General features: G+C 44.1%; 1 protein-coding gene across 1 annotated transcript in view; it reads right to left on the bottom strand.

Moving 5' to 3' along the window:
* Positions 1-477: 477 nt before the first annotated feature.
* LOC310771223 (uncharacterized protein) overlaps positions 478-27,765 on the bottom strand; it is a gene marked incomplete at its 5' end in the record, with an annotated part of 30,169 nt that continues 2,881 nt past the window's right edge. The window contains 3 exons of the mRNA XM_083663880.1: positions 478-2,100; positions 14,166-14,459; positions 24,084-24,276. Coding sequence (XP_083520006.1) covers positions 1,896-2,100; positions 14,166-14,459; positions 24,084-24,276 — 692 coding nt within the window. The 3' untranslated portion in view covers positions 478-1,895. The remainder of the gene's footprint in view (positions 2,101-14,165; positions 14,460-24,083; positions 24,277-27,765) is intronic.

The following is a 27,765-nucleotide window of genomic DNA, read 5'->3' as shown; positions in this document are numbered from 1 at the left end:
CTTTTCAGGTGTTTCAGGTGACTCAGCTTCTTCTTCTTCTGCTCCTCCTTCAACCATGTGCCATCCACACATAGTACGCCCCCCTGAGGCTGTAATGGAACTTCAGCCTGCGGATCACATTTGGTGAAACTATCAAGCGTTTATCAATGGCTAAATCACTTTGCTAATTTGGATGTGAAACAACAGTGGGTACTAATTTCTACTAATAAGTACTAAATATGAATTCATATTTGACTAAGCACCTATAAATAATGCTTCATACTTTTCCAGTGTCTAAGTCCAAAATGTGTCAAGACCTGACAATGATCAAATTAATTTCCCAGACCTGAGTAGAAAGTGAATTCCTGTTGATTTTTATGTGTCACAAAGTACATCAAAATCAGATTTTAATCTAGATAAATATTTTATTGTTTTCAACTTTATAGCAAAAAAATATTACAATCACCTCATGCCACATAAGTGAAATGCGAATGACAGAAGACCTGAAAGAATTACGCTGTGTGTGGAATAGCAGTATGTATTTGAAACTGACTTAATCATTACTGTCATTTGGAAATGTACTTGAAAACACATTTGAAACCATAGATACATATTTGGACATCACAGTGACTGCAAAATAAACACTGGGAGTGATTTATGTGACCTACAACTATAGTTAAATAAATTAAACAAATAATCTCTATGTGAAAAAAAAAAAAAAAAATCTTTCAGGAAACACATACAGCAAAACCACTGATAACACTGATACATAAACAATACAATCATCTCTCCCTTCCAAACATTTCACCTCAGAGAGACACGTGACACGGGCTATGGTGGTTAGTTCCTGATTTCTTTTTCAAAAAAATATACTGCATATCTATTTATATATATATATATAAACAACAACAACAACAACAACAACAACAACAACAACAACAACAAATCTTTTGATAATTTTCTTTTTTTAGATTTCTAAAATACATCTATAATATGTAGAAACAGTATGTACAATTTCCCCCCACAGTATTACGCAACGCTAAACAAATTCTTCTGAAAAGGGAAGAATAAATTAAGGTTGGAAGAGAAAACCTCTGTTTGCGAGGGCAGGGGATTAAGAGCTGATAGAGTCTGTCATAAACGCATACACACACACCTACACACGCACACATACACACACACCTACACACACGCACGCACGCACACACACGCACACCAACACGCACACACAAATGACATACAGTAACGATGCAGTTGTGAGTATTGACGGTATTTTAACATTCCTTGACGGTTCCTTAATGTTTGAACTAAACTAATGTCTATTTACTCTACAGTCGGTTCAGCGAGATGGCACCTTCTCAGAGACATTGGATGTTGAATGATGGACCGTCGGTCACAACATCAGAGCGTGTAACGGTCCATAATGTCCAATAAAAACTCCTCCGCTTGCCTTTGCCGTGTTTCTCACGCTGTACGCTCGCTCCGGGTTTCGCGCGAGCGTCTGATCGAAACCGCATGAAACCTCGTGCTCGGCGTTCCAACAAAGCCGCACGTTATTATAAAACTCCATGTTCATTGGGACCTCATGTTCTATTGACGCCATTTAACCCCGATGACACCAGCAATCCGTGGAGTTTCGACTGTAGAGTGGCACTTCTGGTTAGACTCAAATTCCATGTTCTTAACCTCACGAGACATTTTTATGTTAATGCATGTTGTATTGTGAATGGACAATGTGACCTAGGATTCCATAAAACCAGCTCCAGCTGCAGCAGAGCACGCAAGAGTCTTTCAACAACTCCGGGTGCCCATTACTCTCCGCTAAGATCTCTTCTAGATCTCGTGATCCCGTGATCAGACCCAATTATGACACCTCGTTAATTTGTGGAACAAGTCCTCTGCCATCGGGCGAGAACCTAGAGCAGCACGGTCCACGTCTTTCGGAGGAGTGTCAACAACGTGCAGAGAAACGTCAGTGAGGAAGATGACGAGGAGGAGGAGGTCGATGACGAAGGTGTGTGGTGGTAGTTGTAGTGGCTGTGGACTCGGTCGGGCGGCTGCACTGTGATGTAACCGTTGATGATGCGTACCAGCGGGGGAGGCGGAGACTGGACCATAGTGCTGAGGGGGGGAGGAGAAAGGAGAGAGGGGAGGTTATTCAGACATCGATTTCCAGTCATTTCACAGTCTCTCCAGGAGTTGTGTGTGTGTGTGTGTGTGTGTGTGTGTGTGTGTGTGTGTGTGTGTGTGTGTGTGTGTGTGTGTGTGTGTGTGTGTGATTGTTGCGATCAAAAATGCTTGATTTTGCAGCGGCTTTACTCAACAAATTGCAACACAATTTTTTTTCTGTAAAATTGAAAAAAGTTGTGATTCTTTTAACCACTCCCCCCCCTCTTATTTATGTCGATGCTCCCCCCCTAACTACTAACTAATGGCAACCTTTTAAAAAAGGAATGCAATTTGCGATTTCTTTCTTTCTGTAAAATTTGCGGGAACTGGCAAAAATGGCAAGTTGCGTTTTTGCAGAGAAATCGTGGGAATCTTGACAAACTGCTAGCTCCTGCAAATATTGCGGAGAGCGGTTGAATTTGCATTAATTACTGCGATCGCACAAATCACGATTTCCTGGGGGGGACTGTTTTCCGTTATAACACACGCTGCTGCTTGAGGTTTGAGCTCTGTGATTGGTCGCAACGCATTTTGAGTGCAAACCGTTTGCTTATGAAGGGAGTGACCATAGCAATAGTCACAAATCTGACCCAGACGCTTGAGTGAAGGCAGACCGCCCGGCCCGGGACGAGGGGAAGAGACCGTCTTATTTCCAGACTGATTTCCTATTTTTAACGTGTTGCATGTGTTCTATCTCTGCCCTGCTAGGCCACTGCATTGTTCATATGAAAGGAAAATCATAGTCATAGTCTGCAGAAGTCTCCCTAGTCTCCCTTACAGTACGTTCCTATATTGTCCACAATGACCAGAGAAAAGATGGCAGGGACTACAGAAGGAAAACAATGGAAATAACAACGATGCCCGCGGGCTACAGAGGAGACTTCCAAGACAAAGGAAACCACTGCTAACATCGCATCGGCCAATTAAAAGAGATTTCACTGATACGTGGGTGACGGGAGTGCAACTCATTGGTCAGCTAAGCCAAACTCTCCATCTGTCTGCTCGCTCCCCTCCCCTCCCCTCCCCTCTCTCCGGGTTCACTTTCATACTCTCTATTTCGGTCTCTGTCTCTCTTTTCTCAATAAGACTATTAACACATTGACTGCCAGCCGTTTTTTTTTTGCTGTAGGTAGCTTCTGCCAGGCCGTTTTTTGAGGATTCTGGCTCATTTTAAAAGAGCCGAGGATTCTTTTCTGCTTGGAGTTTGTGAACACAAAGTTCAGAAAAGTACTAATAGAATGTGTGCTTTCTCTGTCTAAAAGAGTTAGTTTGTAGAGTTAGTAGTTATGTAGATATTAGCCGTTGAGTACAGCATGGTTTCAGCTGTCAGAGTGAAAGCTGAGATAATCGCAGTTTTGTGAAATTCAATCAAACAGGCAGAACAGTCACTTTAACCATTTATTTTTGGCATCAGTGAGAGATCAGACATCCAAACAATATAGTTCCGAACGCCCTCTCCTTCAACTCCTCCCTCCGTGGGCGTGTCTAGTGGCTTTCAGCCTGCGTTTGTCACAAGCGAGTGCTCTGCTGCTGCTGCTGCTGCAGCGAGTTCGAGCAGCCTCCCTCCCTGGCAGCGAGTTTGAGCAGCCTCCCTCCCTGGCAGCGAGTGTGGATAGGGCTCACTCGTCTCTTGGGTTTGAGAGCCCCGATGAAGCCCCGTGCGACTCTAGGCTTATGCTAATTTGCAATCCCCCGTGTGCTGCTGCTGGCGCGGCCCGAGAGCGGCGAGTCTGGTGACTGATGACTGTAAAATCGGCAAGCTATTTCCTTGAGAATGGAGGAAGCAGCCGCGGGAGGCGGCTGCTTTTGGTTGACTTTCTCTCTGTCGGGAGGGCACCGTCGCCACCTAGCTGGTCGGTAAAATAGATTATACACATTCAATACTTCCAATATCTCCATAGGAGACGCGGGGGGCATTGATCCACGTAGCACCGTCAAAAAAAAAAAAAAAATTTTTTTGACGACTCAACTCGTCGTTGGCAGTGAACAGCTGGATTGTGTTTGACGACTCAACTCGTTGTTGGCAGTGAACGTGTTAAAGGCAATTAAATGATTTCTGTTGCTCCGTTTGATGTCGGGCCCTGCGGCGCTCGTGCGGTTCTGACTGGGACCCGGCCAGGCAAAACAAACACACACGTTCCTGAAGTCTGGTCCGGCTGCCAACGCACTAACTACAACAGCGGGCAGAGCCACTTCACCCAGGATTACAACGCTAACTCCAGTTTGGAAGACAATTGGTAGCATGTTGGTATTTCTCTTTTTCTGGTTTCATTTTATTTCTTTATTGGGGGTTTTTCCCCTTTACAGAGTCGGTCAATGTAAAAAAAAAAAAAATCTACAGTATGTAAAGAAAAGGAAAATAATACAAAGGGAGAATATTAAATATTGTCCCACATCCAATCTCCATCACCAAGTCTCCCTTTCGCCCCTCATCCCCTTCCTTCTCCCCACTCTGACCAAGATTTAAAAAATACATACAGTTATGAACACTGACATTGATCTATCCACAGACAGATGGAGAAGAAAAAGAGAAAAGAAATGGGCTGAATATTAGAGAGACTTGTCACAGACAGCATTTATTGTTCAAATGAGTAACTGTGGGATATTAAAAAGTGATGATTTAAAGCCACTAAATGTGATATTCAGCACGACTAGAAGCCAGCAATCCACTACTAGGCTATACTGTGTATCTGGCGAGACAGGCGAGTTATATTGTTGTGAGCAGTGAAGGAAGCCACACCCCTATCTGGAGGAAACCCCAGGGGAGCACAGGGAGAACATGCAAACTTGACGAGCCCACCTGGGCTTAGCAGTCCGCTCTGTCATGTATTTTACCCGACAAATCTGATGCTACAAACAGAATATAATGTCTGACTCACTTCGCCCAGCCCCCAGAGCAGAGAACCTGGCTGGCAATACAGTAGCCTGTATTGGGAAAAGTGCGTTTAGACAAGAAGATATAATTATTGAGAAAATATGCATATATTATGAATTCATTCACAAAGTAAAAATATGCAAATAATTTTGCACTGTGACCGTTTGGATCTTATATTTTAGCCTGTAACACACTCTCTCTCTCTCCATGGTCTTTTCTTTTGATCTGTGTTGTGTATGAAATGTGCTATGGACACAGACAGGGTCTAAAGGGTTTGGAGAGCAAAGCGTTGGTCAAGGCGAGGTGTAGCCAGCCATGTTTTAAAAGCCACATAAAATATATATTCTTTCCTTTTGTGAAAAGAAAACCTTTGCTGTCTCCGACTCACTGCTGGATACAAGAACCATCTATTCAAGTATGCAACAGGAACACTATAGATCCCAATGAACTTACCACAAGTTTGACACTATTCACCTTATTCCTGGACTTACGTTTCCCATGATTCTCAGCGGTTGCCGGTTGTCGACTTCCTGTTTAAAAAAAATTCACTAGCAAGTAAGTGCGCGCCGCTGTCAAAGAGTGGGAACATTTGGCTTATGATCCGAAATGGCTAAAAATAGTAACGTTGTGTGGTTGCATAGCGGCGATATTTTACAAAAACGAGGTGAATGTCAATTCACTCGTACTGTATGGGCTTATTTTAGCCGAAATTGCTAAAAAATAGTATGTGGTTGCATAGCGGCAGCTTTTGTTTTGAAGGCTAAACGTCCAAACCGGAACTCTTATTATTTGGTCATTGAACGTAGCTTTTTTTTTTTTTATATATATATTTTTTTTCCCAGATTTTTTTATCCCCCATTAGTGCTAATTTATATTTATCCTGGTTGCTGCTCCACCCTCTGCCGATCTGCGGAGAGCCGAAAACTGGCTCCATGCTTCCTCCGAGACATGGGCAGTTAGCCAGCCGCTTCTTTTCACCTGACAGGGGAAGCTTCACCGGTAGGACATAGCACGTGGGAGGTTCACGCTATTCCAACGAGTTCCCCTCCCTCTGAACAGGCGCCCCGAACGATCAGAGGAGGCACCACATCAGCAACCAGGATATTGCATGTTTTGGTGAAGGGGGTTCCTATATGAAGGAAACCCCCGGGAGGCACGGGGAGAACATGCAAACTCCACACAGAAAGGCCCTTTTGACGACCCCACCAGGGCAGTGGGCACTCGAGGACATGCGGACGGGCACGCATTCCTTCAGCGCTCACAGCGTCCCAGGTGGGAATCGAACCCAGGACCTTCGAGCTGTGAGGCGACAGCGCTTACCACTGCACCACCGTACCCTGAACGTAGCTTTAGCGGTCTCTCTCTTTCAACATTCAAGATATCTCCGTTGTACAATTATGCACGTGTGAAATTATTGTGCTGGGGGGCTCCATTACAAGACATAGGTAGGTACAAAGTCACAACAATTATTATGATTATTTTCAGTCGCATTTGCTATGAACGGTGCTGGGTGGAAACAGGCAACCGGCAGCTGGAAACAGGGAGGGAGGGTGTCATGGAAGTGCCCACGGTCTCATCAGGAAACTTGGGAATAGCTTCCCATTAAATTAGGAACAGTAATAGTTCAGAAGCTGTTCTTCAGTATACAAAAGTGCCAAAGTGTTTCCCTGTAGAACAAGTGCTTTGTGGAGAGAAACTCAACTGAATGGATCAGTTGATGATCTCATAACTGTGATGAAAAAGACAAACACATCTGCACCTTTCATTCAGTGTCCAAACATTTCACATCACGATTTCCACATCAACCTCAAAGTGAAGTGTTTTCATCACTGGCATTAAGCTCGCACTTCATATTTACTTTACTTTGATTGGCGCTGGCGAGCTACAATGCCTGCAGCTCTTGGCTTTAGTTCATAGATGGATGTTAAAGCTGACCATTATTTCAGATAACGTGAAGAACAGATATTTGAGGCGTCCTTTTAGCTTTATTTCTGTCAATAATAAGACCGTTTCAGAAAAGTCTTTTTTGAAGCAGGTTTATTTGGGTAGAGCTGTACTACACAAAGCTGCCAGCAGGTTTATTTGGGTAGAGCTGTACTACACAAAGCTGCCAGCAGGTTTATTTGGGTAGAGCTGTACTACACAAAGCTGCCAGCAGGTTTATTTGGGTAGAGCTGTACTACACAAAGCTGCCAGCAGGTTTATTTGGGTAGAGCTGTACTACACAAAGCTGCCAGCAGGTTTATTTGGGTAGAGCTGTACTACACAAAGCTGCCAGCAGGTTTATTTGGGTAGAGCTGTACTACACAAAGCTGCCAACAGGTTTATTTGGGTAGAGCTGTACTACACAAAGCTGCCAGCAGGTTTATTTGGGTAGAGCTGTACTACACAAAGCTGCCAGCAGGTTTATTTGGGTAGAGCTGTACTACACAAAGCTGCCAACAGGTTTATTTGGGTAGAGCTGTACTACACAAAGCTGCCAACAGGTTTATTTGGGTAGAGCTGTACTACACAAAGCTGCCAACAGGTTTATTTGGGTAGAGCTGTACTACACAAAGCTGCCAGCAGGTTTATTTGGGTAGAGCTGTACTACACAAAGCTGCCAGCAGGTTTATTTGGGTAGAGCTGTACTACACAAAGCTGCCAGCAGGTTTATTTGGGTAGAGCTGTACTACACAAAGCTGCCAACAGGTTTATTTGGGTAGAGCTGTACTACACAAAGCTGCCAGCAGGTTTATTTGGGTAGAGCTGTACTACACAAAGCTGCCAGCAGGTTTATTTGGGTAGAGCTGTACTACACAAAGCTGCCAGCAGGTTTATTTGGGTAGAGCTGTACTACACAAAGCTGCCAGCAGGTTTATTTGGGTAGAGCTGTACTACACAAAGCTGCCAGCAGGTTTATTTGGGTAGAGCTGTACTACACAAAGCTGCCAGTGAGGGCCTGGGAAGGCAGAAGGAAATCAGGTGCGTCGTGTGTGTGTGTGTGTGGCCATGCATCAAAGACAGCAGAGAATTACAGCAGTGTAGTCTCTCTCTCTCTCTCTCTCTCTCTCTCATACACACACACACACCCCCCTTAACTCTTTCTCTCTCTCTCTCATACCTGCAGAATCACACACACACACACACACACACACACACACACACACGCACACGCACACGCACACGCACACACCTTCTCTCTCTCTCATACCTGCAGAATTACACACACACACACACACACACACACACACACACACACACACACACACACACCTTCTCTCTCATGCTCTCATACCTGCAGAATCACACACACTGACACACACACACACACACACACACCCTCACTCTCTCTTTGGATCTGTGTTTTCTCCCACGCTCTCTCTCTCCTCTCTGTCACTTTGCTGTGGAAAGAAGTAGGCCTGGGAGGAGACCTCCCCCTACAGTGAACTCCTTCAACATGTTGAATATTACTGTAATATTAAAGTCATAGCTTGTCAGACATTAAAATATACAAACGAAGACGTGCACCAGGCACGCTTTGGAGCATATGCACACACACACACACACACACACACACACACACACACACACACACACACACACACACACACATGGGGGGAAAAGAAAAGAAAACACATTTGCAGACATAATGTATACAAACATGCTTACAAGCCCCATCTGTTCCTGTGGAAACAGGCTGTATGCTTGGATTTCTCAAACATTGAACCCTTTTTAACCCTGATTGTGTGTGTGTGTGTGTGTGTGTGTGTGTGTGTGTGTGTGTGTGTGTGTGTGTGTGTGTGTGTGTGTGTGTGTGTGTGTGTGTGTGTGTGTGTGTGTGTGTGTGTGTGATAATCTAGTGGATCCCAGAGCCGTATATATAGAAGACTTGCGACATCTCCATTCACTCCAATGGACCAGTTTTTTACTCTCAAGAGTTCCAGGAAGTAAGGTCCTGGATTAAGCAGCACTGTCGAGTTGCAGCAAAATAGACAGTTTGTGTTGTACTTTGAAAGGGTTTTTCATCCCTTGAATCAAATTGTACATTATCAGCTTTATTTTAACATGCAAAAGTAGCGCGAGACCCATTCCTGGCTGTTCATTGGCTAATGAGTCTCGCATTTTGGTCCTCCACTGACGCCACTCTCTCTCTAGACCAGAGGTTCTCAAATGTTTTTCAGCCAAGGACCCCTTACAAGATAGAAAATATACCGGGGACCCCCTCATTCTGATTTGTGATTTTGGGCTAAGCTTAATTGTTTCCACGGTAACGTGCTTGACTTTTAATTTGATAGGTTTGTTATTAGAATGTAATCCATGAACCATTTTAGATTTAAAGCATAAACTTTTTTCATTGAACTATGAAGATTTTGCAAAAAAAAAATATATATATTTTTTTTTTACATTACATTTACATTACGTCATTTAGCAGACGCTTTTGTTTTGTCCAAAGCGACTTACAATATCACAATTTGTCAACAGTACAGAAAGCCACTATGCAACACAATCAATGACAGCCAAGATATTTTGATAGACTAGCACCATGTAGGAAGTAGTTTGAGAAGGAATAAGTAACATGTAGCATTAAAAAAAAAAAAAAATTAAATAACTGAAAACTTTTCGCGGACCCCCTGGCAAAGTAACACGGACCCCCATTTGAGAACCACTGATCTAGAGGACTGGAGCCATAAAACCATCCTACTCAGAATATTAAAATAGAGAGAGATTGAAGAAATGTGTTTAGGTGAGAGCAACAATACTGCTGACCTAGTCACTTTTACTGCGAAGCCTGAAAAATAAATATAAATCCCTCGTTAAATCCCTCACATTTTGAGTAATGCTTTACAGCTTCACTATTATGTCATCTTAACATCAAAATGAGTATTTTGATACAATGTTTGCTGCTTCGTTTGTTGAAACACCTTTTTCTCTTCCAACGTGCATCAGTCAGGCTATTTACTTGTTTAAATGACATTAGTTTGACATTTTTATCCGGAAGTTTCCATTTTGTTTTAGCTGACCTGACACTACTGCACCTAGGGCAGCCGTGAGAGAAGGGAAAAGGGAGGGGAAAGAGACAGCCTGCAGCCGTGGAGAAACGTGGGTTGAGAGTGTGATATAAAAGTTTAAAAGGCTGCTGCTGCTGTTGCCCCCTGCTGCTTTCCTGGGTAACAAAAACACGTGTACTAGTGGGACTTCTGATGTAAAAAAGGTATAATGTTCCTCCTCCCGTGTTTTATTCCAACACGAAACACGCAGGAGGCTTCATCAGGTATTGACAAGAAGATCATCCAGATCAGACTAGTCTACACACATTTATTGCAGTTACACTTTCCATAGGCTGCCAGTCTGTGTCAGTTACACTTTCCATAGGCTGCCAGTCTGTGTCAGTTACACTTTCCATAGGCTGCCAGTCTGTGTCAGTTACACTTTCCATAGACTGCCAGTCTGTGTCAGTTACACTTTCCATAGGCTGCCAGTCTGTGTCAGTTACACTTTCCATAGGCTGCCAGTCTGTGTCAGTTACACTTTCCATAGGCTGCCAGTCTGTGTCAGTTACACTTTCCATAGGCTGCCAGTCTGTGTCAGTTACACTTTCCATAGGCTGCCAGTCTGTGTCAGTTACACTTTCCATAGGCTGCCAGTCTGTGTCAGTTACACTTTCCATAGGCTGCCAGTCTGTGTCAGTTACACTTTCCATAGGCTGCCAGTCTGTGTCAGTTACACTTTCCATAGGCTGCCAGTCTGTGTCAGTTACACTTTCCATAGGCTGCCAGTCTGTGTCAGTTACACTTTCCATAGGCTGCCAGTCTGTGGCCGCAAAAAACATCCACAACCCCCACCCCCCGCCTCATATCTAATACTTTTTTGGAATGCCTTTGGCTGTAGGTGTACCAAATGATACGCTTTTCTCACAGAATGCACAATTGTTATGCTTAACTGCCCCACTAGGGATGTCAATTTTCGGTTAATTTCACTTTCGATTAACCGACGCTAATAATCGATTAACCTATCGGTTAATTCATAATTTTTTAATATTAAAAACAAAAACAAAATTTTTTTTTTTTTTTTTTGTCTATTTACTCAATGAGCTCATGCCCAAACAAGGCGTGTCTATTTAGATGCTGAAATGTTAATGCTTTTTGTGTTAGAATTATGCCTTTATTTTTTGTTGGCTTTGCTGAAATTTATAAGTTTATTGCCACATTTTGATCAGGTAATCATTCCAAAATCATTCTGGCTCTTATATGGATGACAAGGAAATATATTTTTGAGAGCTTTATTTCCTGTTTATGTAAACATTACAACAACAACAATCTGTTATTTCTTTTGATTTTTTCACATTAGGCCTACTGTCTTTTGCAGCATAAAAACTTAAACAAAATATAGCCTATTTCGATTTGCTGCCAACAATTGAACAAAATTTGAACAAAATAGTTGCATGATGCAAAACACTGTGCAAAATCTGCAAGGAAACTCAAAAAACGTGTCCAAAAAAAAAAAAAAAAAAAAAAAAAAATTTTTTTTTTTTTTTTTTTTATATTAACTGATAGACCGACAGCAATAACCGAACAACGACGTTAGCGACGGTTAATCGATTAACGGTTAACCGTTGACATCCCTATGCCCCACTAAAAGAGAGCAGTTTCAGCACAGCAGGTTTCAGCACAGCAGACCACATCACCTTGAGAGCAGGTGCCTGAAAGGTGAGCTTGCTTTGCCAGCTGGTTAGTCCCTGCCCGGAGCTACTGGGAGGCCCAAACCCAAACCGGATGCTCACAGGATTTCCCAGCTGCTGTTCTCACATCCAAGACACTCATAGCAGCTGGCTGCAGCCAGCTGGGTCCTACAGCCCGTTTGGGCCCTACAGCATGTGTGTTGCTGTGTGCAGGCTGCAGCCAGCTGGGTCCTACAGCCTGTGTGTTGCAGGCTGCAGCCAGCTGGGTCCTACAGCCTGTGTGTTGCTGTGTGCAGGCTGCAGCCAGCTGGGTCCTACAGCATGTGTGTTGCTGTGTGCAGGCTGCAGCCAGCTGGGTCCTACAGCCTCTGTGTTGCTGTGTGCAGGCTGCAGCCAGCTGGGTCCTACAGCCTGTGTGTGCTGCTGTGTGCAGGCTGCAGCCAGCTGGGTCCTACAGCCTGTGTGTGTTGCAGGCTGCAGCCAGCTGGGCCCTAAAGCCTGTGTGTGTTGCAGGCTGCAGCCAGCTGGGTCCTACAGCCTGTGTGTTGCTGTGTGTGTTGCAGGCTGCAGCCAGCTGGGCCCTAAAGCCTGTGTGTGTTGCAGGCTGCAGCCAGCTGGGTCCTACAGCCTGTGTGTTGCTGTGTGTGTTGCAGGCTGCAGCCAGCTGGGCCCTAAAGCCTGTGTGTTGCAGGCTGCAGCCAGCTGGGTCCTACAGCCTGTGTGTTGCTGTGTGTGTTGCAGGCTGCAGCCAGCTGGGCCCTACAGCCTGTGTGTTGCAGGCTGCAGCCAGCTGGGCCCTAAAGCCTGTGTGTTGCAGGCTGCAGCCAGCTGGGCCCTAAAGCCTGTGTGTTGTAGGCTGCAGCCAGCTGGGTCCTACAGCCTGTGTGTGTTGCAGGCTGCAGCCAGCTGGGTCCTACAGCCTGTGTGTGTTGCAGGCTGCAGCCAGCTGGGCCCTAAAGCCTGTGTGTTGCAGGCTGCAGCCAGCTGGGCCCTAAAGCCTGTGTGTTGCAGGCTGCAGCCAGCTGGGCCCTAAAGCCTGTGTGTTGCAGGCTGCAGCCAGCTGGGTCCTACAGCCTGTGTGGTGCTGTTTGTGCAGGCTGCAGCCAGCTGGGCCCTAAAGCCTGTGTGTTGCAGGCTGCAGCCAGCTGGGCCCTAAAGCCTGTGTGTTGCAGGCTGCAGCCAGCTGGGCCCTAAAGCCTGTGTGTTGCAGGCTGCAGCCAGCTGGGTCCTACAGCCTGTGTGTTGCAGGCTGCAGCCAGCTGGGCCCTAAAGCCTGTGTGTTGCAGGCTGCAGCCAGCTGGGCCCTAAAGCCTGTGTGTTGCAGGCTGCAGCCAGCTGGGCCCTAAAGCCTGTGTGTTGCAGGCTGCAGCCAGCTGGGCCCTAAAGCCTGTGTGTTGCAGGCTGCAGCCAGCTGGGTCCTACAGCCTGTGTGTTGCTGTGTGTGCGGACGGCATGACGAGTAGGGTGAGATGTGATATGCTGGCTGTCTTAGCCTGCAGCACAACACCAGGCAGTGTCAGTTTGAGTCTGTAACAAAGTCACGCCATCTTCCTGGTTCAGGCATGGGACCTAGACATTTCATTCCCCATTCGTTTTCCCACAGACGTTTCGGAAAATCCTCATCAAAAGAGTTGGTACTTGGTACTTGTTGAGCCGTATAGTCTATCCACCTTATCTTTGAATGCCCCACTGTAAAAAAATAATTGTGGGTACAAGGTCCGGTTTAACGTGACTTATTGTTGCAGCTTGCCATTTCCTTTGTTATACTCTTTGGCTGCAGACCCGAAATTATAAACCGGAAGCTGGAGTACGTTATAAAAGTTATAAATATAGTCACGTTATAAACAACTAACCAACGCTGGGGGTCCGTATGGAAACAGTGTTACTCGAAATGGTTAAAAGTTAAATCAATTTGGTCATTCAGTGGCGTTTTACTGCCATGTAAAGTAACTATTACGCTAGCCGCTAGCATTAGCCACAGTAGCCGACTACCCACAATGCATTACGTTATCCCAGCACCCGAACGACACGGCTGTAGAGCAGAATGGCTCTGCTGTAAAATCCTCATAGACGTTTTTTTTGTCAAGTTAAAACCATAGACTGTAAAACAGTCTATTACACCAGAAGAGGAAGAAGCACCCATCAGGCATCATGGCAGCTAGAAATAAGGTGGATAAGCCTCCCCAGTAAGCAAATGTTCAAGTATCTCATGCAGGTACCATGATAAACTTTGACAGTATGTCTTGTCCCACACTGTGCCACAGCAACACTACAATAATCTGTGCATTAATAAGGCAATCGAAGGAGACTTTTAAAAGTAACGCAACTGTTACTTTCCCTAGTAAATAATTACTTTTATTATGCAGTCATTTCTAAAGTAATTAAATTACTTTTTGAGACAAATAACTAGTAACTGTAACTAATTACACATTTGCAGTTAACTTGCCCAACACTGGTGGTCATCATCTGTCCCCCTCTTACCTCTCCTCGATGCGGACCCACAGGTCGTTGAAATGCCGGTGCCGCTGTTTCTTCTGCTTGTTCCTCCTCTTCTTCTTCATCATCCTCCTCTCGGCCTTCTCCAGCAGCACCAGGCTGTCCGCCGGCAGCAGCATGTGGGGCAGCGGCTCCTCCTCCAGGGGGCGCCCCTGCTCCTCCTCGTGGTGGGGGAGCTCGTGGAGGAACGGCTCCAGGGGCGGAGACTCGTCGTGGCCCCGGTCCTCGCCCCAGGGGAGACCCTCTGCCTGCGGGGAGGCGGGTCTGGACGACGATCTTCTGGAGGATGGAGAAGAGGAAAAGAGCTTTGGTCATACCTGAAGATTAAATAGAATAGAATAGAACTCCACATTGGCTGAGGTCAATTGCAAAAAGTATATATAAAATGATAAATTGTCTTTTAGTGTTAGCTCAAATGCATGTCATGGCATAGAAAGGCAAAGTGGAACATCACTTCCTGCTTCAGCACTGTACCAGAGATTTTCATCCGCCATTTATTTTCCCATAGACATTTCGTAAAATGCTTATAAAATAGTTTTACTTGGTCGACCCAAACGGTTCAGCTAACGCTATAATCGGGAGAGACCATAGAACATTTCACTTGGACCAAAACTTAAAAAAACAACATCGAAAAAATATGTTCTTTAAACCCGCATTTTTTTAACGATTTGGTCCCAGTGAAAGGTTATGCGATCTCTCCTGTTTCTAAATATATCTGTACCGTTTGGTTTGAACCAGTAAAACTATTTTTATACGCATTTTAGGAAATGTGTATGGGAAAATAAATGGCGGATGAAAATCTCTGATACAGTGCTGAAGCAGGAAGTAGGCGGTCACTTTGCCTCTCTATTTGCAGATGAAGTGGAGTAGAATAGAATAGAATAGAAAATAACAGAGTAGAATAGAATAGAATAGAATAGAAAATAACAGAGTAGAATAGAATAGAAAATAACAGAGTAGAATAGAATAGAAAATAACAGAGTAGAATAGAATAGAATAGAAAATAACAGAGTAGAATAGAATAGAATAGAAAATAACAGAGTAGAATAGAATAGAAAATAACAGAGTAGAATAGAATAGAATAGAAAATAACAGAGTAGAATAGAATAGAATAGAAAATAACAGAGTAGAATAGAATAGAATAGAATAGAAAATGACAGAGTAGAATAGAATAGAAATGTGTGAGGAGGATAGGGGGAGGATGAAACCAGACGTGGAGGAGAGAGGAACAAAAGAAGAACAGAGGGAATTGACGTTATATAAGAATGGGATGGTCACGGATGTTCCAATAACCAATACGCAATCTAATGGAAAACATCTCCAGGACTTTCTGGAAAACAAGATAATGTCCAGGAATGGGGAGAATGAGAGCGAAACCAAAATCCATCTTTTCGATGAAAAACACATTCGCTTCTTGACGAGCTACTGGCCGTCTCTAGCAAGGCCGCTAACAATCAGGAACCAATCGCACGCGTGTGCGCGCGCACACACGCACACACACACCCACACGCACACACACACACACACACACACACACACACCCACACGCACACACACACACACACACACACACACACACACACACACACACACACACACACAGATGACAGAGAGATAGCCACCCACGCAGCGTGCCATGCTAGACTGCACTACACGCTTCACAGCTGGAGGTACGAGTTCTGCCTTATCTCGGCCGCACTGCAACACGTCACTGGTGGCTTATGGGAAATATACAGATGTATCTATGGCACAATCTAATCTACACATGGAGGGAAACAGCAGACGTAAGGTTGTTAACACACCGAGAGCGCTGCGAATATACAGCACGAAACTGCGATGCGAATATTGACCCATCTGTCAATCACAGCAACAGACGTGTACATGTCGGAGGCGAATTTCTGAAAAATCGACCTTGGTCCGAGAAAATAAACGCTCAGCGAAACTTCGCCGTTGGTATGCACGGTTGCATTGACTGATTCTGAAAATATTATTGACGTGCGAATTAATCGCACGGAAAAAAAAAACACTCTCGATGTGTAAAGGTCCTAACTGATGTATCTATGGTACAATCTAGATGGAGGAAAACAGCAGACTGACTAAGAGACATCATCAACAAAAACATCCAGACATACCATCCCCACAAAACTGTTCCAGCAGAAACATATTGTCACATATGTTTTGGTGTGTGGTCAAAACCAAGGTGGTCTTGTTGCTTCAGTGCACTCATGTCGACGAGCACAGTGAGGCCTGCTATATATCAATTAAGCCTATGAGGAATATTCGATCCGCGCGCGCACACACACACACACACCCACACACACACACACACACACACACACACACACACACACACACACACACACACACACACACACAGAAGGCATGAATATTTTGGTCATGGGTTTCATGCACTTTCTGCAATACAGTAAATCATCTTAAAGCTAAAATCATATCAGATGGGGGACCCTGGGACAAAATCATATCAAATGGGGGTCAGTGGTCTAATTTGGGTCAGTTTAGGGGTCCTTGACGTGAAAATATTTGAGAACCACTGTATTATATTTAAAATATTTGGTATATTTGTAACCAAAGATTCTGCCCCTGGGAGAAAAACAACGGCGTTCTGGATATGCGTATTTATTTTTCCTTCTGTGATCACCAATATCCACATCAGAACGAGCCCCTTATGTGATTAGCCGATTACTATTTACTAACTTAACTTAACTTAATATCCACATCAAAACGAGCCCCTTATGTGATTAGCCGATTACTAACTTAACTTAACTTAATATCCACATCAAAACGAGCCCCTTATGTGATTAGCCGATTACTACCGTAAATTCCGGACTATAAGACGCACCGGTCTATAAGCCGCACCTTCAAAGGTGACTATTTTTTTCTTCTATAAGCCGCACCGGTCTATAAGCCGCGGGTGTTTTGATGTTTAATTACCATATGAAAGGGTTCGTGCACAGAGAGGAATGTCGGGAAAGAGATCGCTGTTTGGGGAAGCTCCCATTTATTAACATTTCAACAAAACAAAAGTCAGGTCACTAATCCCCAGACAAAATCACACATTGTGGTATTTTTTGTTTTTTTTACAGTGCACACAGTGTCCGCGGTGTGGTGAAAAGAGGGCAAGAGAGGAAATTAAAACAGAAGTGGATTTATAGTTAGAAAGAGTGCTAAAGAAGAGAGAATTCAGTTTTTTATTTTTTTATTTTAGTTACTCACAGTACTATTGACCAGTCCAACTCAAAAGATATTCGGCAGTTTCACTTTGAGCTCTTGTTCCGCCGCTGGGCACACAGTGTCCGCGGTGTGGTGAAAAGAGGGCAAGAGAGGAAATTAAAACAGAAGTGGATTTATAGTTAGAAAGAGTGCTAAAGATAGTCCGGTCTGGTTATGACGAGTCTCGCTGGGTACAGTACGCCAAAGCGATATCCATTGACTCGATGATGCTGTTGTATGTTGCGCGTTTCTGTTGCACCAACGCGGAGAGGTCCTGCCCGGACGAAAAAGCGCGTACCCTCCCAGGTGAGGGGCTTCTTCCCCGCAGCCTGGAGGATGAGTTGACGGTCGGGCCAGCGGAGTAGGCAGATGAAGATGGCCCTCGGTGGCAGGCCGGGGTCTGGACGTGGCCGAGGCGCCCGGTGTGCCCTGTCCACCTCTGGTGGTTTCTCGCCTTCCTTCAGGTCCAGGATGTAACACAGGATTTTGCCACGAAAGCGTCCATGTCACCGATCTCAGCTCCTCTTTTACATTGATCAGGCGAATGTTATTTCTTTTACTCCTGCTGATTAAGTCATCAACCTGCGTGTGCAGGGTTTCGATTTTGCATTTTATCCATTTTCGGACTCACTGTGTTGTTTTTGTCCTCCAGTGCGCGGATGCGCTTTTCCGCATTATAAACTCTGTTCACGGTTGCCTTAGTTTCTTTAGTGAGTGAGTGGATGGACTTCTGCACGTTTTCAAACTTGTTTTCAAGCTGCTCAAAACCTCTGAGCGATGTCGGACTTAATCGATAGTGTTTCACGGAGTAAAAGTTTAGCCCAAGCCGTGTATCTCCAGCCTCCAGCAGGTGAGTCATTTCCTCATTCATGGCGTGATTGCTTCGTCTTTTTCTTTCTGCTTACCTGTGTTGTGTTATGTTATGTTATGTTATGTTGTTAAAAGAGGGCAAGAGAGGAAATTAAAACAGAAGTGGATTTATAGTTAGAAAGAGTGCTAAAAAAAGAGAGATTTTTTTTTTTTTTTGGAAAAAATCCATAGATAAGACGCACCGTTATATAAGCCGCAGGGGGCAAAAAAGGCCAAAAAACGGGAAAAAAGCCGCGGCTTATAGTCCGGAATTTACGGTAACTTAACTTAATATCCGCATCAAAACGAGCCCCTTATGTGATAAGCCGATTACTAACTTAACTTAATATCCACATCAAAACGAGCCCCTTATGTGATTACCCGATTACTAACTTCACTTAACTTAACTTAATATCCACATCAAAACAAGCCCCTTATGTGATTACCCGATTACTAACTTCACTTAACTTAACTTAATATCCACATCAAAACAAGCCCCTTATGTGATTACCCGATTACTAACTTCACTTAAAGTCGAGCTGAACCCAAGAATGACTTTTCTTTTCTTTTACTTCAAATACCTGGGTATGCAGTGCACCTATTTAATAATGTATGCAAAACAAATCACAACAATCTAATTTCTTTAGTTTTTCACACTTTTTCACATCAAAAGTTCGTTTTTCAAGATTTCATTGATAACAGTGATTTACAGTTTGCTGACGTCACCCAATACTATCAAATTTCTACCCCATTTCAACCAATCATATCACGACATGCAGCTGTCAATCAAATCTTCATTTCTGGATAATTTTCTCTTCCAAATGAAGTCGAAAATGGCGCCTAGTGCCTGTCATCTGGCAGAATTCCTATCCCATAAACTAACTACTAACTTGGCCAATTGTTAGAAACATGGATAAAAAACAAAAACTATAATCTCTAAGAATGCAAAGAAATGTAACTGGCTCGTTAAAACGCGCATTCCAGGGATAGCGTATCGTTATAGCAGCGATAATGGCGCGCGCATCCGAGAGCTTGGTTGTCAGGGGTCGCACTTTGGAGATTCCAGGCCGACGTGCTGCACTCTCCGCTCGGCAACACGAAGGCAGCTGGCTGCCTGCGGCTCGCTGAGCTCCACTCCTCCCGTCAAACGGCTCTTCCCGAGGGGAGCGCCACAACTACTGAATCCCACTCGATTTGGAGGCGGAACACGCCAGGATTGGCCAAAGCCCAATCCAGTCCCCAGAATTGTCAAATAAAATCATCGACATGATACTATGACCCGCCTCTCAACTTGTCATCTTAGACAAACTATGTTTTCAGTCTGAAACGGACTCATTATGCACGTGACAAACAGGTTCAGTTCGACTTTAACTTAATATCCACATCAAAACGAGCCCCTTATGTGATTACCTGATTACCAACTTCACTTAACTTAACTAAACTTAATATCCACATCAAAACAAGCCCCCTTATGTGATTACCCGATTACTAACTTAACTTAACTAAACTTAATATCCACATCAAAACAAGCCCCTTATGTGATTACCCGATTACTAACTTCACTTAACTTAACTTAATATCCAAATCAAAACGAGCCCCTTATGTGATTACCAGATTACTAACTTAACTTAATATCCACATCAAAACGAGCCCCTTATGTGATTACCCGATTACTAACTTAACTAAACTAAACTTAACACATTGAGTGCCAGCCATTTTTTCAACCTGTAGGTAAGTTGTGCCAGGTTTTTTTTTGAGGATTCTGGCTCATTTTACAACAGCCGAGGATCTGTTTTCTGTTAAGACTTCGTGAACACCAATCATCTAAAAATAACTAATAGAATGTGTGCTTTCTCTGTCTAAAAGAGTTAGTTTGCAGAGTTAGTAGTTATGTAGATATTAGCCGTTGAGTACAGCATGGTTTTAGCGTATGAGACAGCAAGCTGAGATAATCGCAGTTTTGTGAAATTCAGCAGAATAGTCACCTGCCTGTGATTGTGGGTGCCTTTGGGCGAGTCTGTATACTGTATTGTGTGTGTGTGTGTGTGTGTGTGTGTGTGTGTGTGTGTGTGTGTGTGTGTGTGTGTGTGTGCGTGTGTGTGTGTGTGTGTGTGTGTGTGTGTGTGTGTGTTCGCGCGTTGCTCCGCGGCTCTGGGGGGAGGGGATCTCTGTCCGTTCTGTGTGTGTGTCTCCGGGCTCCTCCCTCCGTCTGTGCTGCTGGGAGTTTCCAGCGAGTTGAGCAGCCTCTCCCTGGCAGCGAGTGTGGATAGGTCTCACTGTCTCTTGGGTTTGAGAGCCCCGATTAAGCCCCGTGCGACTCTAGGCTTTATGCTGCTCACCCAGTCCATTTCTGGAACCCCCCACCGCAGCAGCGCGAAGCGTCCCCGCCTACAGTATGAGAATGAGGCTCCTTCGTTTCTGACTGTAAAATCGCCAAGCCATTTCCGCGGGAGGCGGCTGCTTTTGGTCCACGGGTCCGTGGCTGTGGCTTTCTCTCTGTCTCTGTCGCCACTTAGTGGTCGGTAAAATAGATTATACACATTCTCTTGCTCCAATAGTTATCTCGAAGATGTAAAAGGGGTTGATTGATGTCCCACCGTCAAAAAAAAAAAAAATGTTTATGTAAGACGAGTTAGCTCGTCCTTGGCACTCAAGCGCTGGATTATGTAAGACGAGTTAGGTCGTCTATGGCACTTAATGTGTTAATATCCACATCAAAACAAGCCCCTTATGTGATTACCCGATTACTAACTTCACTTAACTTAACTTAATATCCAAATCAAAATGAGCCCCTTATGTGATTACCCGATTACTAACTTAACTTAATATCCACATCAAAACGAGCCCCTTGTGTGATTACCAGATTACTAACTTCACATAACTTAAAGTGTAACTAACCCCCAAAACACTTTTTTTCAGCTTTTAACCAATATATATGACTTTGGGGGTGATGTGTGAAGAATTCTGGTCAGAATTTCCACATTTGACACCAAACTGTTGCCATTCTGCCATTTGTATCATTTTTCAGCAGCATAACTGGCATAAGCGCCCTCTAAGGGTGGAATACTGCTTTTTTTTTTTTTTTTCCTCAAATGAATGGGAGATTTGGTACAACCTGACGTCAGGTTGTCCCCAAAGACTATGGGATTTCAAGATAATTACTCCCCTACCCCCCCTGTACCCTTTCGGCTCCTCAGAACTCCAAGCCTATTCCTATTGAAGTTTGCTCTTAAAATACTGAACCAAACGTCGTCAAAGTTGGCACATGTCTTAATTATAGTTAGTTTCCCGCTGAATGTGTCACTACTTTATTAATATCTTACCTGGATAAGCTCGAATGATGATGTATATATTATCAGTCCGAGTTGGAAGCAGCTGTCTCCAGCCCAGGCAGGCGGGAGCGGGCGGGAGAGAGTCGTACTGTAAAACCTCATGCACTAGCGCCAAGCTCCGGGGGCGCGCGCAGCAGCAGCTGGGCTCTCTGTGCTCTGAGAGCAGAGAGAGCAGTCTGATATTTCCGCAAACAAATATGGTCGCAGTTTAGCGCACATGTAAAATATAACGCTATACTACGACGTGACAACGTGACAAAGCTTCTCTAAACACATCGGCTACTATCATATTTCCCTGCATCCCTCCTACTGAGATTATATCGGTAATGATTTTGGACAGACTGAATGCGCGGAGGAGGAGGAGGAGAGATCTGCAGCTCTGCCCTGAGTAGCCCTGAGAGACACTCGCCTCGCTCCGACTACTGTGCCCGTCTGTGAAAAGCGTCCTGTCCAGTCGCACCTTCGCAAACAGATGCGGGATTCCCTCAATCCTGTACCCAATCTCAGACTGTATTCTCTAAATCGCACACCAGCTATTTCTGTCTGTGTTTGTTTGTTGCTCCGTGAGGTTAGAGCGCCCCATGCATGCAGCAGGCTGTTTCGCCAGCCGGGGTCTGGCAGGAGGGAGGAGGCGCAGCCTGCACTGCGCTGAGAGGAAAACTTTTGCACAACTTTTAACAAGAATCACGAAAAGCCCCCAAACTAAAATGAAAAAGGGACTATATGGCAACTTGGACGAGGGAATGACGTAGAGAAATCTCGCATTGTGTTACCCCAGAACGGGGGGTTTGTCGTATTGTGTGGTGTGCTGCTGTAACGAGCCCACGTCACTTTGCTCTCGTAACGTAGTTTGAGACACTGCCATAGAGATACATGCAGAAAAATAATTAAATTTCTAGTTCGCCACTGAATTACCAAATTGATATAACTTTCAACCACAAACAGGCCACCAGCGTTGGCTAGTTGTTGATATTTATAAAGATATGGCCCCTCTCAAATAAATTATTTTTGAGGCAGTAGGCAAACTGTAATGGCGTCGTTTTCCGAAAAAAAATCTTGACTTGAACACAGCCAAAGAGTCTAGTATAGACAAGAGTATATGTCATTTCTTGGTTTTTTCCATAGGTATTTTCAAATCACTGTTCTAATACATATCTAGGGGGTAAGTCCTCCTTTAAGCTTAGGGAAATCCTCCTGGTCATTGCCAAAACATGTATGACAGAAGTCAGACCTCCCATTGCCAATGTGAATGTGGCTCTCAGAGGTGAAGAGCTGCATACCTCTGGAAAAGATCTCACATCCCACAGGATTGAATGACTATGTGAATGGTCTCTCTATTTTCACTCATCTAATGCTGTGAAGATGATGTATTTGTACGTATTTTTGTCTCTTTATCATCTTATTTACTCGTTTTTTTGTCTTGTATTGTGAACAACACTTTTGTACTGTCATTGTATACGTTTTACATAATGAAAAACCAAAATAAAATGTATTAAAAAAGGAAAATAATAGAACAGAAAATGACATCACTTTACTGTAATGCACTTATGCCACATCAAGATATTACGACATCCAAAATCTAAGAAGATCGTCTCATGTCACAATATCAATAATATTGATATATTGCCGAACTCTACTTTGGAGTCAAAGATATACATCTCGTAATGACGGGTTGTGTGTGTGTGTGTGTGTGTGTGTGTGTGTGTGTGTGTGTGTCTGTCTCACCAGGGCCATTGCCAGCGCGGAAAAGCATTGACGAGCCTGTTGGCTGTAGCAGGCATTGTTGTTGTTGTTGTTTTGTTGTTTTTTTGCATTTTAATAGATAGGACAGTAGGCAGACAGGAAAGGTGGAGAGAGAGAGAGACAGAGAGAGAGAGGGGATGACATGCAGCAAAGATTGAGGGCCTGTGTCCTGGTCGCTGCACTAGCACCCTGGTCGGTTGGGGCGCCTGGTTGGGGCAGAATGGAACTGGTGAGAATAGTGTGATCCTCCCACGTGCTACGTCCTGCCGGTGAACCTCCTCGCTGTCAGGTGAAAAGAAGCGGCTGGCAACTGTGCATGTGTTGGAGGAAGCCAGCTGCTTCTTTTCACCTGACATCGAGGAGTTTCACTAACAGGACACTATTCCACACAGTTGCCCTCCCCCCCCGAACATGTGCCCTGATCGACCAGGGGAGGCACTAGTGCAGCGATCAGGACTCATAACCCACCAGCTTCCCACCCGCAGACACGGCCAATTGTGTCTGTAGGGACGTCTGACCAAGCCAGAAGTACAGCTGCCGGGAACTGGACGCCAGTCTCTGTGGTGTTAGGCGAGTGCTTTTACCTCTACACTACAATACCCAGACACCCCTATTTTTTAATGTATGTTTTTGCTGAATCCTTTTCTAAGAACCCAATTACCCCCACAGGGATTGATTCCAATGTAATCATATCTAGTATTATGGCTCTAGTGCTGTCTCTGGTGTCAGTGCAGTGTGGGTGAGTGACGCGTGTCCGTGGGCCTCACCCTCCTGGCTCCTCATGCTGACCATGAAGTGGTCCAGCTGGCAGCGCAGGAAGTTGTGCTCCTCCTCCAGCTCCTCGATGCGTTTCTGCAGCCAGGCGTTCTTCTCCAGAGCCACGTACAGGTGAGCCCACAGGTTAGAGACCAGGGTGAACAGACTGTACTGAGAGGGAGGCTCTGGGGGAGGAGAGAGGAGAGGACATAAGAGGAGAGGAGAGATGAGAGAGGAGAGGAGATGAGATGAGAGGAGAGGAGATGAGAGGTAACATTCTGGAGAGAAGAGGTTTATAAAGTCAAGTCAAGTCAAGTCAAATTTTATTTATATAGCACCTTTCATACACAAAGGCAATTCAAGGTGCTTTACAAAAAAATAATCGAAAAAACAAGCAGCAAAGCAATGCACATATAAAAAACACATAAAAAACACAGCCGACAGTTTTAGTTAAAATATATACTCAAATTAACAAACATGAAACATTATTTCTGTTTTAAATAAGTTACAAGGCATTCTTCAGTATTATTATTACATGCACAGTCCATTTGTTGGAAATGTACAGGAATCTTTTTTTTAAATTACAGGCCGAGAGAGGCAGTAGTTTAGTAGCAGTTAAAAGCAAGAGTAAACATAAAGGTCTTAAATAAGTGGGAGGCAGGCCTCCCCAGGGGGGCTCCAAACAGTTTCAGGGGAGGCTCAGTGAATGGAAGTGAACAAATATTACATTAGTTATCAAAATGAGATCACATAGCCTGTAACATACAGTAACTTAGCTCTGATGCTCAGCTCCTATGCTGACTAGCCTAGCCATCGTTTACATTGAGGACGCATGCGTCTCACACTAGAGCAGGGGTGCCCAAATTCTTTCCCATGAAGGGCCAAAACTCAATCTGGGTGGAGGGCCGAGGGCCAAAAATAGTCGTTGTGGAATTACATTCAAATGTATTGTGTTTTATAGAAAATTAACATTCTAAATCTAAAATAACATTTCAATATAATAATCTACTTTTGATCTGTTTGGTAATTGTAATAATTTGCAATTGGTTATATATATTTAAAAAAGCATCTGAATTTGTGGGGAGCTTAAACATTTAATCAGTAAACACCCAGTTAAAAACAGTTGTATTTTCCACATTTGTAATCAAGAGAGAAATTTGACTTAATTCACAACTTGAAAAATCCTCAAGGTACTTTGAAAATCAGCTTTATTGTCCATCTTTTGTAAAAAATTTGCCATGACAATTTGCAGGGATGCAATCTCAGGAGTGAACACACGTGGCAAGCAGATCCAAAAACAAGCAGAGCTGACCAAATTGGTCAGCACTGCACTAGAGGCATCATCTACCTGTGTCTGTGTGTGCGCCATGTTGAGTCCTTGGCTACAGCATGCAACATGCATTTCAAAAGTCCGGTTTTAGACTAACGCAATAATTCGATGTTTTAAGTGTATGTAAATGTACTGACTGATTGCAGAGATCATAGACACTCATCAACACTTTTAAAAGCAAGTTAGAAACCCTCCACATGTCCCCTCTGTATAAAGAGTTTGATGGGTAAACCTCTGTAACAGAGCCAGCCAATCAGATGAAACCCTGTAAACACCTTGTCTCTCCCAGGGCCCTCCCCACTGCTTCACTCCCACAGATCAAACACACAACAGTCTGTTGTCTCCTCTCCATGGGGCATCCTGCATAGGGGGCTGGAGGAGATGAAAGCCACCAGGGGGGTGTGTGTGTGTGTGTGTGTGTGTGTGTGTGTGTGTGTGTGTGTGTGTGTGTGTAACCCACACAATAACCCATGGCCAATAACCCATGGCCATGGGTTATTGGTTGCCATGGCAACTCTCTTACTAAAAGCCTTTGGTTACCTCAAATGACAATGTAAAAAAAAACAAATGGCGGAGACAGCTGTCAGATCCTTGTGCATCGATCTTCGCTTATAACTTTACTAATACTTTGCAGAAAATTATGTTTTGTACAAGAATAGACGCGGGCTAATGTCTTCTTTGCAAAAAAAAGGCTGTTAACCCCGCATTTAACCCCGCATTTAACCCCGTAACGTTAGTTGGTGTCGGGCTTTGCAGAAAGCACTCAGCTTTTCAGCAAGCGCTGAGAATGCAGCGCTGCGCTCGAGCTGCGTGTCGGGCTTTCCAGAAAGCTCTCAGCTTCTCAGCAAGCGCCAGGATTGGCCAATGTCAACTTCAGTCTCCAGAACGATCCAATCAAATCACCTGCACGTTCTTGCGGTCCCGCCTTACAGTAGTGTTTCAACTGACTCTATCAGAATACCATGCCAGTCGGACTTATAGTATTATTATTATTATATTATTATACTTGGAAACCGTTTTATAAAAGCAATATAGCACTCGAGCTGCGTGGTGTTGTGGCATATATCCCGCTGATAATATAATATAAGTTATATTACTGAGTTACTGCTAAAAGTAATATATTACATGTAATATGTTACTTTTGTAATGAGTTACCCCCAACACTGCACAGGACCAAACGCAAAACACCTCCGAGAGCTGTGATTACGCTCGCATTAATAATTAAAACAAAAAAAGATAAAAAGCTAACGTGCATAAAGTGTTCAAGCCGACTAGTCAAGCTAACAGCTAGCACAGTCGTCCATTGACAGTGAATAGACAAGCTAACAGCTAGCAGAGGCCTCCTCCATTGAGTAGCCCCGAGCTGCAGTTCTATTGCCTCCATTGACAGTGAATAGACAAGCTAACAGCTAGCAGAGGCCTCCTCCATTGACAGTGAATAGACAAGCTAACAGCTAGCAGAGGCCTCCTCCATTGACAGTGAATAGACAAGCTAACAGCTAGCAGAGGCCTCCTCCATTGAGTAGCCCCTAGCTGCAGTTCTGTTGCCTCCATTGACAGTGAATAGACAAACAGCTACTGTACAGCAGTAGGTTTGACAAGCCAGTGACAGGCAGCTGCATAGCGAGACAAGTTTCATGTCATGAATGAATTGTCACGAAAGCCCACAGTTATGAGACTAATCTCCACTGTTCACAACTTCAAACCAGCATTTACCTCACGCGCTCCCTGTTGTAAGTCTCCTCTCCTCTGACAACCCAGTAACATGCTGTAACAGGTTTGATGGTGTGTAGCTTCTATTGTTAGCATAATTATGTTGCTCAGATAGCCAGCTTCATATAACATAACAGACTCAGGCCACGGCAATTGTGGGATTTCATTAGCGGACTTAAGTGTCTAGCAAAGTCTTCTGAGAAGGGAGGAACGTAAAGCAAGTTGTTGTTGTCGTAAAAGCAATAAACAAGAAACGCAGTGGACTCGAGTACGGCTCTGGAGTGGACTATGCATGTTCAATAGTTGCCACCACTTGCGCATGCACAAATCACAACGGAGAAAGTGTTTCTGAGTTAATTTCTTTCATTCTTTCTTTTAGTTTCTGTAGGCTATAGTTTTATTTTTGTATAGGGCCTACTGTATTTTTCTTAGCTACTGCTAGAAGTGTCTTGAATTATAATGTATGGAATAAAAACTTCTACAGACCATACATACAGTCCATGATTATAAGCCACAAAAGCTGATGACTTCACCTGTATTTACAAAAATAATTACTGTAGCATATTACAATGACTCTCTCTCTTGTACACACTGCAGGGGATGAGGACTCTGACTTATTTTGATACTGTTT

The sequence above is a fragment of the Poromitra crassiceps genome (genome assembly GCF_964638095.1).
Source record: "Poromitra crassiceps genome assembly, contig: HAP1_SCAFFOLD_441, whole genome shotgun sequence".
Taxonomy (NCBI): Eukaryota; Metazoa; Chordata; class Actinopteri; order Beryciformes; family Melamphaidae; genus Poromitra; species Poromitra crassiceps.
This window is presented reverse-complemented; position numbering and strand designations above follow the sequence as displayed.